Source organism: Monodon monoceros, unplaced genomic scaffold (genome assembly GCF_005190385.1).
Source record: "Monodon monoceros isolate NGI ecotype Baffin Bay Population unplaced genomic scaffold, NGI_Narwhal_1 Super_Scaffold_20, whole genome shotgun sequence".
Classification (NCBI taxonomy): Eukaryota; Metazoa; Chordata; class Mammalia; order Artiodactyla; family Monodontidae; genus Monodon; species Monodon monoceros.
Window position 1 is genome coordinate 118066863 of NW_021703777.1, and position 16360 is coordinate 118083222.

General features: G+C 32.7%; 1 protein-coding gene across 6 annotated transcripts in view; it reads left to right on the top strand.

The window, feature by feature from the left end:
• The window catches only part of KIAA1109 (KIAA1109 ortholog), a 208138-nt gene that overhangs the window by 141743 nt on the left and 50035 nt on the right, over positions 1-16360 (top strand). For all 6 annotated transcript variants that reach the window (XM_029234854.1, XM_029234856.1, XM_029234857.1 and 3 more), the window contains 6 exons: positions 605-843; positions 5297-5541; positions 7651-7756; positions 13471-13568; positions 14314-14499; positions 15490-15658. In XM_029234854.1, coding sequence (XP_029090687.1) covers positions 605-843; positions 5297-5541; positions 7651-7756; positions 13471-13568; positions 14314-14499; positions 15490-15658 — 1043 coding nt within the window. The remainder of the gene's footprint in view (positions 1-604; positions 844-5296; positions 5542-7650; positions 7757-13470; positions 13569-14313; positions 14500-15489; positions 15659-16360) is intronic.

The window sequence follows — 16360 nt, forward strand, 5'->3', positions numbered from 1 at the left end:
AGTGGAGTAGTTAAAAACAAAAAGACTCTAGAGTCAGGTTGACTGAGTTCAAAACTGATTTCACCACTTTCTCGCTATACTTCATTTGTAAAATGGAGATAATGGTACCTAATCAAAGGGTTTTGTGAGATAAATAAATTATATGAAATACACAAAGCAATAAGAATAGTACCTGGCACATAGTAAGCACTCAAATAATTACTGCTGTTGTTGGTGTTGGTGTTATTATTATTAATAGTGCTAGTAATAGTAATAGTATTAACAATCAACAGTAGAGTGCACAATGGTTAAGTCATGGAATTTGGAATCAGAAAACCTCCAGTTTCACATTAATGATGTGAATGGCCTTGGCAGTGTAACATTCAGTTTATATTGTTATTACTTCATCTTGTTTACTTTTCTAGATCATCATTTTTCAATGGCTGTTCTGAGGAAGTCTTAATATGACCTGGTATTAGAAAGAAAACATCTGTTCATAGTTTATTTTTGCTCTTTTACATTGAGAATACCAATTTTATACAATTTTTATTTTTATACAATTTAAATTTTATTAGTAGCTGTTCTAATTGTCTTTTTTAAACTTCTTTTTTGTTTTGCTCTATAGCCCACAGCCTGTAAAAGAAGATATTGCAACCCCCCTACCTTCTGAAAAAACCCCAACAAGTGTTAATCAAACTCCTATTGAAACAAATGAATTTCCTCAGCTACCAGAAGGTTTAGAGAAGAAGCCTATTGTCCTTAAATTCAGCACCATGTTAGATGGTATAGCCATTGGAGCAGCACTTTTACCATCTCTGAAAGCAGAATACAAGATGGGAAGAATGAGAAGTCATGGAATGACAGGTAACATTGAAGTTTGAATTCATTCTTAAAATTTATGACTGGTTTAAGAAATTAGTAATATTTTGGTGAAACAAATTTAGTTTTATAGATTTTTTATGAAAATTTAAATAATTTTAATCAAAACACTTTTAAATTTCATTAACGATGTTTTTCATTCAGTCAAGTAAAAATAGCAATACACTTCCTTGAATGACCAGCATGGACCCTGCTTTCATTTGAACTCTTTAGAGTTATCCACTCTTTAGAAACCATTTCCAACTTAAACTTGAATTGAGTACATTTCTACAAGTTGAATACATTTCTACAAGTTGAATACATTTCTACATTGTTAGGTTCTTATAGCCTGAATAACTTGGTTTATTTTCACATTGAGTACATTTAGCTTAAATCAGAGGTTATTTGACTTCTTCAAAATAGCTATTTTTATAAGATTTTGTGATCCTTATATATCCTCTCCAAAAGCACTTTGCTGTTGTATTTTTATTCTGAAATGTATCATGTATACAAAAGTATATCAGTTACATTCACACAGTTTATAGAACTGTAAACTCACCCACCGATTACACATCCTAAGAATTAAAACATTACAAGTACTTTGAAGGCTCCTTCAATGAATATTATTACTATCAGATAATAGTCCCCATGAGTGCTTGGTTAATAATCACTATCATGAATTTTGTGTTATCCATTCCTTTGCTTTTCTTTATAGTTTTATTACATAGACATATACTCATAAATGACCAATTTTGTTGTAGCCTGTTTTAAACTTTATTCATGTGGAGTCCCACTAATGTATATTTTAACTTGGAATTTTTTTGTTGCACATTTTCTTTGATTTATTTATATTCATCCATGTATCTTTGGTTCATTCATTTTTCAGTGAAATATAGTAGTCCGTTAAGTGGTTATATCACAATTTATTTATCTATTCTGCTATTGATGGACCTTTGCCTCATTCTATTTTTTTGCTATTACATTTGTTCTCATACACATCTTCTGGTACATATGTGCAAGAGTTTCTCAAGGATATGTACTTAGGAGTGATACAGCTAGATTATAGGGTAAATGCATCTTCAACTTTACTAGGAAATATAAAACTGTTTTCCTTAGTGTTTGTGTCCACCAGTTTTTACCCTCCTATCAGTATTAGATTGGAGTTCCCACTGTTCTGCATCTTTGTCAACACTTGGTATTATCGACTTTAAAATTATTGCTTGTCTGGTAAATGTGGAATGGTATCTCATTGTACTTTAATTTATGTTTCTGTAGTTATTAATGGAGCTGAATTTTTAAATATGATTAAGGGGTCCTTATATGTTTTCTTATATGAAACACCTGTTGATGGTTCTTGTTTGTTTTCTGTCCATTTGACCATTGAGTCATTTGTATTTTTCTTGGTTCACAGAAATTCTTTGTATGTTTTGTATATTAAACCTTTGATGTTATATGTTCAACATATATTGTCACCCAGTCAGAGACTTATTTCACTTTTTGGTCTTTTGATCAACATATGCTCTTAATTTTAATGTAACTGAATTAATATTTTCTTGTTTTCTTGTGTATTTTTATGTCTTGAAGAAGACATAAAAATATAAATTTTTATATCCTTCTGTTCCCAGGATCATGAGAAGATTCTCTCATATTTACTGTTAAACATTTTGAAGTTTTGCTTTTCACATTTAAGTTCCTAATCTGTAAGGAATTGACTGGTTTTTTCTTCAGTTTGGTATGGAGTAGTATGCATAACCAGTTATCTCAGCATGATTTATTGACTAATCTGTTCTTTTTTTCAGTGATAGATAATCCAACTTTATCATCTGTTAAGTGTTTATGTATATGGGGGTCTATTTCCGAGATCTCTATTGTGCCTCAGTGGCCTGTTTGCACCAGTGTCATACTGATACTTGACTTTTCCTTTTTTTTAGAAGTTGTCCTGGTTATTTTTGTTTATTTGCTCCTTCAGATACATTTTAGAATCAGTTTGCCAAGTTCCCTGAAAAAGCCTGTTTGGATTATTTTAGAAATTGAGTTGAATCTATAGATTTACTTGGGGGAGAACTAAAAATATTGATTTTGAGAACTGACATAGTATTTAACCTTCTTATTCCTGCATATGTCTATTTCTCTGTTTCTTTAGATCTTCTTCAATGTTTTTCTATAAAGTTTAAAATTTTTCAACTTAAGGTTTTTGTTTATCTGTTGCAAGATATGTTTATTTACTTAGATACCTAGACACCTTATGTTATTGTTGTTATTACAAATGGTATATTTTATAAATAGCATTTTAAACCAGTGGTGGTATGTACAAATGCACTTGATGTTAATCTTATACTCAGCAACCATATTAAACTATTTTTATTATTGCTAATAAGATTCTGTGGAGTTTCCTAAGTAGATATTCATACCATGTGCAAATAATACTTTTGTTTCTTCCTTTCCAGTCTTTATGCCTTTTTACTTTTCTTATCTTACTATGTCTCTACTACCAAGTTCAGTAAAAGGAGTACTGTTGGCATCCTTGTTTTACTCATATTTTTTAAGGGAATTAATATTTCACCAGTGAATATGATGTTTGCTGTAGGTTTTTGCTGGGTTATTTTTATCAGGTCAAGATAAGTTACTTTTATTCCTAGTGTGCTAAGAGTTTCTATGAATGATTGGCAAATACTTATTATTGGATACTTTTTTCTGCATCTGTTGAAATTAAAATATTTTTTCTCCTTTATTTTATTAACATGATAAATTACATTAATAATTTTAAAAACACATACATATATGTGAATACATACATACATGTATGTATTTTTGTATGTATGTATTTATTTCTGCCCTCTAGCATTTTAGGTTTTCTTTATTGAGAGGGATTTTTCTGAACATCTTTTCTTATCAGAAACAGAAGCACTTTAAAGTGAATTTCCATATTTTGCAGTCAGAAGTGTTGGGCCTTCAGGTATTGGGCTAAATGGCTCTTCTTGTCTGTTTATTCAGGGCATCCATGAAATAGAAGAGCCAAAAGAAGCAGCAGATCAAAAGCCAAATAGTCAGTTTGGAACTAGGAAGATATGAATATTTAGGAGCAAAGAAAACATATTGTCAAATATCTAGTCAGATAACAACCCATAATTCTCCTTGCAATAAAGGAAAGGGACAAAAACAGTGGAAAAAAAAAGGCTATACTAGTGATAAGGGATGACCTGAGGCCTAGTATTACTTCAGTCTGTGTTTTTGTTTGGTAATGGTGGTGGTGGTAATAGTAGTGGTAGCTACTGTGGAGGGCAGCCCGCACCCCTTGCAGCCTGCAAGCCATAGTCAATGACTCTGCCTGGTGAGTAAGAGGAGATCAGAGCAGTTGTGACCTATCTGGCCTTTCACGGTTGCACCAGTTGGTGAGAGAGCGTGTTTCTGTTTATGGGTAACTCGTTCCAAGTATAAACGTTACTGTATAGTGAGTGAATATAGTGAATGTGACATATAGGAGGTGACCTTTAATTAGTATGTGGAAGAAAGAGAATTATTTCTGGCACAATCGAGAATACTAGGAATATATAATAAATTTTAAATGTAGGCAAAATAGGCTGTTTAATGTTTGAGTGGAGAGAATTGCTTATGTACAGAACAGTATCAGTAGATTTGATTGGTTGGAAAGGAACATGCACATATACATTAGACAGTATATGTAATAGGCAATAATAGATCTTGATTTTAGCAAAGTTTCTGCTACGCCTTAATGCCCTCAATAAATAGTTGGAGAAATATAGCCTGAATAAATAGTACAGGTTGTGTATTTATAATTGTTTGAACAGCTACATGCCAAATTGTTGATTTAAGTGTTTAGAACCAACAGTAAACTAAAACTCAGACCATATTCTTATTTGGAGTATGGTCCCATTATTATTGTTAAGGTCAAAGATACATGTTTTGTAAAATTTTATACTCGACGAATGTTTTCATTGAGTATAATTTAGTTGGTTTGACAATTTCAGTGTTTCCTTCCATACTGAGTCAGGATCAAGAGGCAAGTTATCAACTGCTAACTATTCTCTGTGAATAAAACACTGTGCGGATTGCTGTTGTTTTGTTTTGTTTTACACTTTAATTTCTCTTGTTTTAACTCTTTCATAATAAAGGCAGTTTCTTTTCTACCTTATGTGAAATAAAGAGAACATTTACAGGTGTTTCTCTAGCACCTAACACAATGCTGGGCACCTAGTAGGCTTAATAAATGATATTTGCTGGCTTAATAATACTGGCTGATGCTTTATAGTAACCATACATATATTTAAAGATGGGAAATATTTTATAAGCAAATTTAAAATATCCTTCTCATATCTTTCAACATAGTTTTGGAAAATGCATACTTTTTTTTATAGACACCATTTGTTGAACAAAGTAAGGAATGAATGAGTGAATGAGCACCTGAACAACAAACAGTAACTTTCCTTATTTCTTACAGGTGCACAGACCAGATTTACATTTGAGCTACCAAATCACAGATTGCGTTTTACTTCAAAAGTTTCTGCCACAGATATGTCAACCATTCCTCCTTCTGCCAGTCTTAACCTTCCTCCTGTTACTATGTCAGGGAAATATATAATGGAAGAGCATGATAGTTATTCAGACCAGGTGTGGAGTATAGATGAACTGCCTTCTAAACAAGGGTACTATTTACAGGGAAATTATCTACGTTGTGTGGCAGAAGTAAGTTCACTTTTTAATTTTCTTACTCTTTGTAATTTAGGAGCCTTCAAATTTCAGTTGTACCAAAGTATGTAGTGATCAAAAAAAAATCATCAAATCATTTATTCCTACAGAATTTTTTACTCTGTTTGGTGTGTGTGTGTGTGTGTTTACGTACACATGTGTATGTGTCTCTCTCCTTATAGTTTTATTTAAACATGCTTTTTTTTCTTGTTTTAATCATCTTTGAATTCATATTTATTATATTGGGTTTCACATGCATCTCTACAATATTTTCATGATTCATTTGATTATAAAAACGCTAAGCGTATCTAACATTTGTCGGGTGCTTCATATTCATTGACTTGTACAATCCTTAAATCAATCCTTTGAGGTAGATGTTTTATTCTCATTTTACAAGTAAAGAAACTGAGCCGTTAGAGAGGTTACATGATTCATCCAGGTATACATACTTATTAACAATATAAAGGTCATACAGAGATAAAATAATTACAAGCAGATTCACAGACTAGTTTCTTTACTAAGGGAATTTGAAAGCCAGCGTACATGATTCCATCATTATATTTTCCCTTTATATCTGTACAATTATCACAAGTTTAAAAAGCATTTGTATATGTTTTCATTTGATTTGTGGTAAGTAGGCCATTTGTTATCATCCTGTTATAGTAGAAAATCAAATTTAGAGAGATTAAATAACTTTCCCTAAGTCTCCCAACTATCAAATGAGAAATGTAGGAGTCACACAGTGTGCTCGTCCCTCAGCTTGCTTTGTCAGTTTTTCAGAAACAATTGCAACCTTATCAAAACTCAATTTGCCAACTCTTTGTTTTATAAATTTTATTCTCTAGAATCTGAAGGATCTATAAGAATGCTCTTTGGTGTCTTTCTAGAAATATTACAGCTAAGTAGGATATATTTAAGTCTGGTTTACCTTCTTTAGACTCTGCTTGTCCTAGAACTTCTCGTGTACAAGACGCTAGAAGTCAAATATTTATTTACTAAAAGGTGGATTATAAAGCATATTTCATTTGTGCTTTCTACACTGAAAAATAAGTGTTCCAGACTGTAGTTTAGCAATACTGTTATTAATGGTTCATTTGACAGAAAATAAAACAAATCAAATGCAGTATATTGCATAGTTCCTTACTAATATTAGCTATTATAAGGTATAAAGTTTGTAATTGGGGCAGAACACCATCCCAGATTTACTAAGAATGCAGTTAATTACAAACATTCGAAAGAATCTAAAGTTGCATCTCTCTGAGAGTTGCCCATTTAACTATGGCCTAAAATAGACACATGTGAAAATTATCTTTGCCCATTTGATACTACTATATATAAAATAAAAGTGCCCAGTGAAACTTAGACTAAGAAAAGACTACTACATCTCTTTTGCTATTAACTTTTGATCAAAATATGGACACTATCAAAGTGACAAATGTTGAAGTATTTGCCTTACTCATAAGGATGTTTCAATTCATCGTTAATATAAAACTCAACTCCAGTTAGGGCTGGCTTTCTATTTAATCTGTTTATTAACTAATTCTTGCCAGAAATTTTGGGCTTTATACTAATCATGGGACATGTATTATAGTAAAGCTGACTTTAGTATATCTGATTTGCTAATTTGCTCAAATGTAGCTTCATGAGAGCCATAATTTTGTTATTTTTATTCACAGCTGTATCTTTAGCACCTAATGCAGATGGTCAATAAATATTTGAATGAGGAGTAAATACATTTTCTTTCACTTATACTGGTCCATCTTTCTAACTCTACAACAGTGGTCATTAAAAATAAATATTACTCTACATAAAATTTCAATTTTGCAATCAGCAAGTTACATAGAGTATAATTTTCATTCATTTTCAAAAGATTTCTCATACCTTATTGGCTACTGTTATTTTAAAATATGGGGGGAATGGCTCATAACAATGTCAGGCCAGTAGAGTATTGCGGAATCTGAGTATTTTTAACCCTTCTTCAGTATTTTCGTTTCAAATAGCATGTAGATAATTGTTTTTCCTCAGAGTTTGGCATGACTTATGTGAGATGTATTTTAAACTAATATAGTCAGTATGTTAATCTAGTATTCTGATTTTGTTTGGCAGGTTGGTTCCTTCGAACATAATCTTACAACTGATCTTCTAAACCACTTGGTATTTGTACAGAAAGTGTTCATGAAGGAAGTTAATGAAGTAATACAAAAAGTTTCTGGTAAGATGATTTGATACTTATAGTGCAGAACATACAGCAGGTTTTTATTCTCATTGGCTATATGATGGTCATGTACCAGTGGTATGAGTATCGATCCTATCATTTAGATGAAATTGTTGAGTAACTCCCTAAAAATTCTGCATTCCTTTTTTTTTTTTTTTTTTTGCGGTATGCGGTATGGGCCTCTCACTGTTGTGGCCTCTCCCATTGCGGAGCACAGGCTCCGGACGCGCAGGCTCGGCGGCCATGGCTCATGGGCCCAGCCGCTCCGTGGCATGTGGGATCTTCCCAGACGGGAGCACAAACCCGTGTCTCCTGCATCGGCAGGCGGACTCTCAACCACTGCGCCACCAGGGAAGCCCCTCTGCATTCCTTTTATGGCTTTCTCACCTACAGATTGTTTTGCTTATTACTTTTGTCATATGTAATATATGCATTTACAATTTATAAACTAAACAAACGTCCCTTATGCTTCCCTTCCAAAAAGAAAAAGCTTAGTGTGTGTCTGTTAACTAAACTAATCTTAATCATTTGGGAGCAAAATTTAGATCAGTGTTAAGATTTCGATTTTAATCTATATCAGATGGTGACAGTATGCTGGCCACATGGTAAATTGTCTATAGCAATCCTTATTATATTTTTGCTATTCCTCAAGATCAGATTATAGTGAGCTTCTTAATCACTATTTTATATTTTAACCAGAAATATATGTTTGATTTAAACAATTAATTGATTTTTAATTCATAAGGTAAAGTATTAAGAGGCATTAGGGTGGAAAACAAGTTGACTGTATAACATTCTTGAGGCTGAATATTTCAGTATGCATATAATCATGTTAAAATAATAGTTAAGCCTCATCTATAAATTGGCATCAAGAGGAGATTCCTCCATGTTGATGGATAAATTCATTCATTTTACAAATTTATTAAGTATCTAGATAGTACATTATAATTGTGATGAGTTCTCTGAATGACAAGAAGGTGCTATGTCTGTGTCAAAGGAGAAACTAACGTAGTCTAAGGAATCAGAAAAGGCTTCACAGAGGAAGTCATATTCAAAACCTCACAAGTGAAGCCTCATTTGGCAAGAAAGGAGAAGTAGAGAAGATTCAGGCAGAGCTTATGGACCAGAATTTGATAAGGCCCTGAAGGAGGACAGAACATGGATTAGGGAATTAAATTATGTAGCAGCTGTGTGAGCAAGAGATTTTCCTGGTTCTCATGGGTTGGTTCTGGTTGTATCTGAGGTCAGGAAGCTACTTAATGATCACATTGAAGAAGCCTAGCAGAGCTATAGAATTTTACAGGTTAATATAAAAATCAGATCAATTGGTAGTCTTGGAATTTTTCTAAAAATGGTTGAATACAAACCATTAAGGGAGGGATGAATATATAGCAGACGCCCCTTCTGCCACTGAAGGTGTCTCTTCAGTGACACCATATAGAAGTTTTAATGTGGCCCATTTACCTGGTTGATATCACATTAGAACATTGTCTATAATGTGAAAGTAAAGAATATTTCAAGTTGGTAAATTTTTATGAGTTTTAAAGAGTATTTTCAGGACTGCTATTGCTGAATATGTATAACTAAAAAACAGACTTTTCCATGAACTAATCTTGTATCTTACGGTAAAAAGCTAGGATTATAGAGTTCCTCGTATTAGTCTGGTACTGTAAGCTGTCAAAGTGGTTTTGATGAAAAAGAAAGGCTTTTCTTAACCTTTGAATTACATTCAGTTAGGAGTTATAAGTAAAGTGTATCCCTAGGTCTATGAATAATGGACTGGAAATTAATGTTCTAACCATGAAGACTTGCTAGTCACTGTGAAGAATAGAGAAATCAGATAATGATGCCAAAGTCATTTAGTGGCTAGATCTGCTCCCTGAACCATTCCTTCCTGACTGTAGAGACAGCATGAACCCTAGGAAAATAGCTGAAATGTAAATCACATATCATCCAGCTGGCCCAGGGCCTCATGGAGCACAGATGTTCCCTTATCTTTTTCGAAACCAGAGAATGTAACAGATTATTGAGAGGGAATACTTAGAATCCCTGTAGCCACATTTCTTAGTATTCTCATCTCTATATTGCTTCCCTACTCTCCCATAATCTTCATGATTATTTTCCTTATTTGTTTCTTAAACTTTTTCCTCAGGCTTTTCCTTCACGTTACATTTAGCTTTGGGACATTTTCTATTGCATAGGAATACTCATGTTCACAATCATCATCAAGTTTGTTAGGAAAATTCTTTTTTGAAGAATCAATTCTTATAATCTTATTGCCCGTGGATTGCCTGGGTTTCAGAAAGGTATAGGTAAGCACTGACTTAGTAAAGAGAAGAGGTCTATTTTTGAGTATGTACAGCCATTTATATGTAATGAGAAATATATATATAGTGAGGTTACCTTCTTACAATTGGACCAGGTCTATATTTAATTCATAACAAGGTAAAAACTGTGGAGTTAATGTGACTAATAGTGTCTCTGATATTTCTATAAACTAAAAGTATTATGTAATACATTTTGTAAGAGGCAGAGCTTGTCTTTTAAATTAAAAAAATTTTTTTTCTGAAACTATGTAAAAGATATTCAGGATAGTGATAGATGAACAAAACAAATAGCCTTTTTAAAAAATCAACTTTATTTTTTAGAGCAGTTTTAGGTTCACGGCAAAATTGAGGGCAAGGTACAGAGATTTCCCAGATACCCTCTGCCTTCAGTCATGCATAGCCTCCCCCATTATCAAAGTCCCCCATTAGAGTGTTACGTTTGTTACAACTGACAAACCTACATTGACACACCATTATCACCAAAAGCCCATAGTTTACATTAGGATTCACTCTTGGCATTGTACATTCGGTGGGTTTGAACAAATGTATAATGACGTGTATCCATCATTATAATATCCTACAGAGTAGTTCCACTGCCCTAAAAATCCTCTGTTCTTTGCCTATTTATTCCTCCCTTGGTTGCTTCCAGGTTTTGGCCATTATGAATTAAGGTGCTATAAACATCCATATGCAGGTTTCTGTGTGGACATAAGTTTTCGTCTCCTTTTGGTAACTGCCAAGGTGCAAGGTTGCTGGATCATACGGATCATATAAAAGTATGTTTAGTTTTATAGGAAACTGCCAAACTGTCTTCCAAAGTGACTGTACCAGTTTGCATTCCCACCAGAAATGAATGAAAGTTCCTTTTACTCCACATCCCCCCAGCATTTTGTGTTGTTTGTCACTGTTCTAGATTTTGAATATTCTGATGGGTGTGCAGTGGTATCTTACTGTGGTTTTAATTTGCATTTCCCTGATGACATGATGTGAAGCACCTTTTCAAATGTGCTTATTTGCCATCTGTATATCTTCTTTGGTGAGGTGTTTATTAAAATGTTTGGCCCAGTTTTAATCAGGTTGTTTTCTTATTGTTGAGTTTAAGAGCTCTTTGCATATTTTGGATAATGGTCCTTTACAAATGTATCTTTTGGAAATATTTTCTCCCAGTTATGGCTTGTCTTGTTATTCTCTTGACACTCTTCTCAGAGCAGAAGTTTTTAATTTTAATAAAGTCTAGCTTGGGACTTCCCTGGTGGTCTAGTGGTTAAGACTCCATGCTTCCACTGCAAGGGGTGCAAGTTTGATCCCTGATTGGGGGACTAAGATCCCTCATTCTGTGTGGTGTGACCAAAAAAAAATTAAAATAAAAAATTTTTAAGAAGTCTAATTTATCAATTCTTTCTTTCATGGATCATGCCTTTGGTGTTGTATCCAAAAAGTCATTGTCATACAGAAGGTCATTAAGGTTTTCTCCTTTGTTATCTTATATGATTTTTGTAGTTTTGTGTTTTACCTTTAGGCCTGTGATCCATTATGAGTTAATTTTTGTGACAGGTTTAAGGTCTATATCTAGATGTATTTTTTTGCATGTATTTTTTTGTATTCTAGCAACATATGTTGAAAAGACTGTATCTTTGCTCCATTGTATTGCTTTTGCTCAATTGTATTGCCTTTGCTCATTTGTCAAAGATTAGTTGATTATATTTATGTGGATCTATTTTTGGGCTCTCCCTTCTGTTCCATTGATCTTTTTGTCTGTTATTTCACCAGTACCACACTGTCCTGATTAGCTTGTAGTCTTGAAGTCAGGTAGTTTAAGTCTTCTAGTTTTGGTCTTCTCCTTCGGTATTTTATTGGCTATTCTGGGTATTTTGTCCCTTCACGTACACCTTAGAATGAGTTTGTCGATATCCACAAAATAATTTGGTAGGATTTTGGCTGGGGTTGCATTGAATCTAGAGAGCAAGTTGGGAAGAACTGACATTATCAGAGTTTTGTAGGTTTTCTCATGTAGATCTTGTATATATATTGTTAATTTATACTTAAGTATCTTATTTTTTGTGGTGCTAATGTAAATAGTATTGTGTTTTTAATTTCACATTCCACTGTTTATTGCCGGTATATAGGAAAGTGACTGACCTTTGTATATTATTAACCTTGTATCCTGCAGTCTTGCTATAATCACTTATTGGTTCCAGGAACTTCTACATAGATGATCAGGTCATTTGTGAACAGAGACAGTTTTATTTCTTCCTTCCCAATCTGTATATCTTTTTTTTCCCTTTTCTTGTCTTATTGCATTAGCTAGGACTTCTTGTATGATGTTGAAAAGAAGTGGTAAGAGTGGACATCCTTGGTTTGTACCTTATCTTAGTGAGGAAACTAAGAGCTTTTCACCATTAAGGATCATACTAGCTGTAGGTTTTTTGTAGATATTCTCTATTGAGTTGAGGAAGTTCTCTGCTCCTAGTTTACTGAGACTCTTTACTATCAATAGGTGTTGGTTTTTGTCAAATGCTTTTTCTGCATCCTGTAATATGATAATGTGATTTTTCTTCTTTAGCCTGTTGATGTGATGAATTACATTAATTGATTACCTACTAGGAAAAAACTTCCCATCCCACTTATATTTGCTCCCTGGGATGATGCTAAATTCAATATACATAGAAAAAGATGAATCATTTTAAGATAGAATATTTGAAAGGTAAGCATACAGAAAAGTTTTTACAATAAGGAAAGGAGAAGTGGAGATAGAAGTTGGATTTTACAATATTAGAACATTATTTCCTGAATGCCACAATGCCTGGGCAACAAATGGTCTATTAATAGGAACTTATCCCCAGGGTCCTCTGCCCGCATTTTGTTTTCATGTATAGGCCAAACGTTTATTGTCACACTCTTAATTATTACCTTATTTTTTATTTCTCTACCTTTATTTTTCTTCCATTCCTTTTTGTTTATGACACACAAATATAAATGACAAAGGTCACATTTTTGGTTGAAGAAATTATTTCATTGTACTGTTCTTCCCTCAAATATATTTTCTCAGGTGTATAATCATGTTTGGTGTAATTATAGGTATAATGTCTTAATTTAGTCCTTATAAAATTTTTTTTTTCTGGCTGCACCGCGCAGCTTGTGGGATCTTAGTTCTAGTCCTTATAAAATGCTCTTAATAAATATCTACATATGCAGTACTGTCCCTTCTTATAATATCTGCCTCAGTGAAATGTGACATGGCTAAAGTTCCCTGTTAAAGATTGAGTTAATGATCAGGAAAAAGAAAATGTTGTGTGTGTGTGTGTGTTTTTAAGCACACAAAGTAGTTATTATTTTCCTTTTAAAGAAATTGCCTCAAACCTTCAATTATTTAACCTCTTTCAGGTGGGGAGCAACCTATTCCTCTTTGGAACGAACATGATGGAACAGCAGATGGAGATAAGCCTAAAATTCTACTCTATTCCCTGAACTTGCAGTTTAAGGTAACATAAATAATAATATAATAATGATTCTTTAAGAAGTATTTTTCTACTTAATTAATGTATGCTTGTAGAAAATCCATATGATATATGAGTATGCCAAATAGAAAATAAAACTGAAGTGTAACCCTGTCCATGCATAGAAGAAGCTTTAATAATTGAATATCCTTTAGGACATTTTCCTATCTGTATTTTTATATATGTATATCTGCATTTTTAAAAACCTTGAATACCTTTCCATGTCAGAACATTTAGATCCACTTTATCTTTTTGAACAGCTGTGCTATATATTATACAGTTGTAACAATTTAACTACTTCCTTCAGATGAACCTTTTGACTTTTTTCTAATTATTGCTGTTACAAATTACTCTGTAAGAAATATTTTGTACAGTTGTCCAGTTAAAATAATACCTTAATAGAAACGTTATTTCCAATATTTACGATATTAGTGTTCTTAAAAATAAAAATCATTCTTACCAAATAGTTATTTACTTGTAATTAATGTATTTAACACATGAACAGTCTATATTTTAAATACAGAATACTGGAATAAAATTTAATAGCTAAAAAAGTTCCTACTGACATGAGAAATTAAAGGATGTTGCCAGTTTTATTAGTTCATCAGGCATCCTATATGTGTTTTAAAACATGGCTGTTTTATTTATCATATATTGAAAGATTTCATTTGTGTGGGTGTACATTGTTGATTTAAGATTCTTTTTTTCCTCCAAACATATAACCTGCTAGGGTATTCAAGTAACGGCCACAACTCCCTCAATGAGAGCTGTGAGATTTGAAACTGGATTGATTGAATTGGAACTTTCAAACCGACTTCAAACCAAAGCTTCACCAGGAAGTAGCAGCTATCTGAAACTGTTTGGTAAATGCCAAGTGGATTTAAATCTGGCATTAGGACAAATTGTTAAACATCAGGTGAGTGCTGAATATGTTGATATTAAAACTCTGGCTTTTAAACTTTGCACATCAATTTAAACTACTTTAAGTATTACTATACTTTAAAAAGTATTGAGTTGAAGTTCCTAAAATCTGATTGTAAATTCTAATAAAAAATCACTTAAGAAGGCCCTTATAATTTTACCTTGGTATTTCACTGAGTATATTGGTGGTATATTGTTCAGTGCAAATGCAATCACATGAAACTTGAATCTAGTATCTTCATAAATATTCGTTTATAATTTCTCTTGATTTTGTTAAACAATATTTTTTATTTCAACACTTTGTACTAACATTGGTCAGTCTTTAAAATGTTACTAAGTTTCTTAGCTGTCCTGTTTGATAATGGCAAATTTTGCATGCTATAATATTAAACATGTAAAGTTTAAAAAAAATGTATATATATATGACAGTAAATCAGATTCTGTTGTATAAAAATTAACTTTCACAGCTCATTAGGGAATTATACTATTATTTTTGCTAAAAATTATTATGTAGATTTAACCTTTTTCCTTCTTTAGTTTGAAGATTAAAAGAATACCAGTCACTTTTCAAAACTGAGTGGCTATATTAAAGATTATGTGGGGGGATAAATGAACAAAAATTTCATGTCATCTCTAGAAAAACAGTAATTTTTTCAAATAGAAACACAGTTTGAGAGGAGAGAGGATCTGATTATCTTGAAACATTTAATACATTGCCATTGAGGCTATGGTCCTAATCCTAGCTTTTGTATGAATTTTATGTATGACTTCCTATTTATTTCTTATATACCCATCCATATTGTATATTAATTTCAAGTGTTTATGGTACAGAGTATCAGGAATTTATCATTGACAAATGAAATAGAGAAAAATGTACTGTAGTTCTTTTAGTGAACAATATCATTAATGGTGTTAAAACTTCTAATTTTTAAAATTAAAATACTTTCCATTATTTGATTTTATTGAGCTTTTAATTTTATTTTAGGTTTATGAGGAAGCTGGTTCTGATTTTCATCAGGTTGCCTATTTTAAAACTAGAATTGGGTTAAGAAATGCCCTGCGAGAAGAAATCAGTGGTTCTTCAGATAGGGAAGCTGTGCTTATTACCCTGAATAGACCAATTGTTTATGCACAGCCTGTGGCCTTTGATAGAGGTAAGATGAAGTCTATCAATACTGTCTTGTTAGATTTAGAAATGTTTTGGTAATGCTAGAAAAAATCATCTGTAGTTTACCAGTTTAAATGCTTGACAGCTAAATGTCTCTTAAATTTGAAATGTGAGCATCCAAAAAATGTTTCTTGCTTACTACCATCAGTTTTTGGAGTTACTTTACTTTTTAAAGTTATTTGCTTTTTACATGGATCTATAGGAATGTCTGATTCAGAATTTTAAATTTTTTGGCTTGGATAACTATTGCACCCAATTGTCTTAGCACTGTCTTTATTCATTTATTCTATAAACATTTATTGTTTACTGTCTAGAAGTGGAATACAAATATGGGAAACAGAATCTCTGCCCTCAAGGAGCTCTCAGTTCAGTGGGAAAGAGAACAAAGCAGACTACAGAGTAGAGATATACACACACACACACACACACACACACACTTCTTTTTTTTCCCCTTATATCTGAGGGTGTCTCTCACTTTCTCTGTGCTTCTCAGAGGAGAAACTAAATTTTCAGATTCAACTTGGAGTTAGGAGTTCACCAAGGAGACAGGAAATGAAAGCTTGTCCTATTTACCTCTGTATTTGAAGGCCTAGAACAGTCCCAGGCATGAAGTTAAGAACTAAATAAAGATTTGCCAAGTGAGAAAGAACATGAATGAATATATATGAGCACAGAGGTCTAAGAAAAT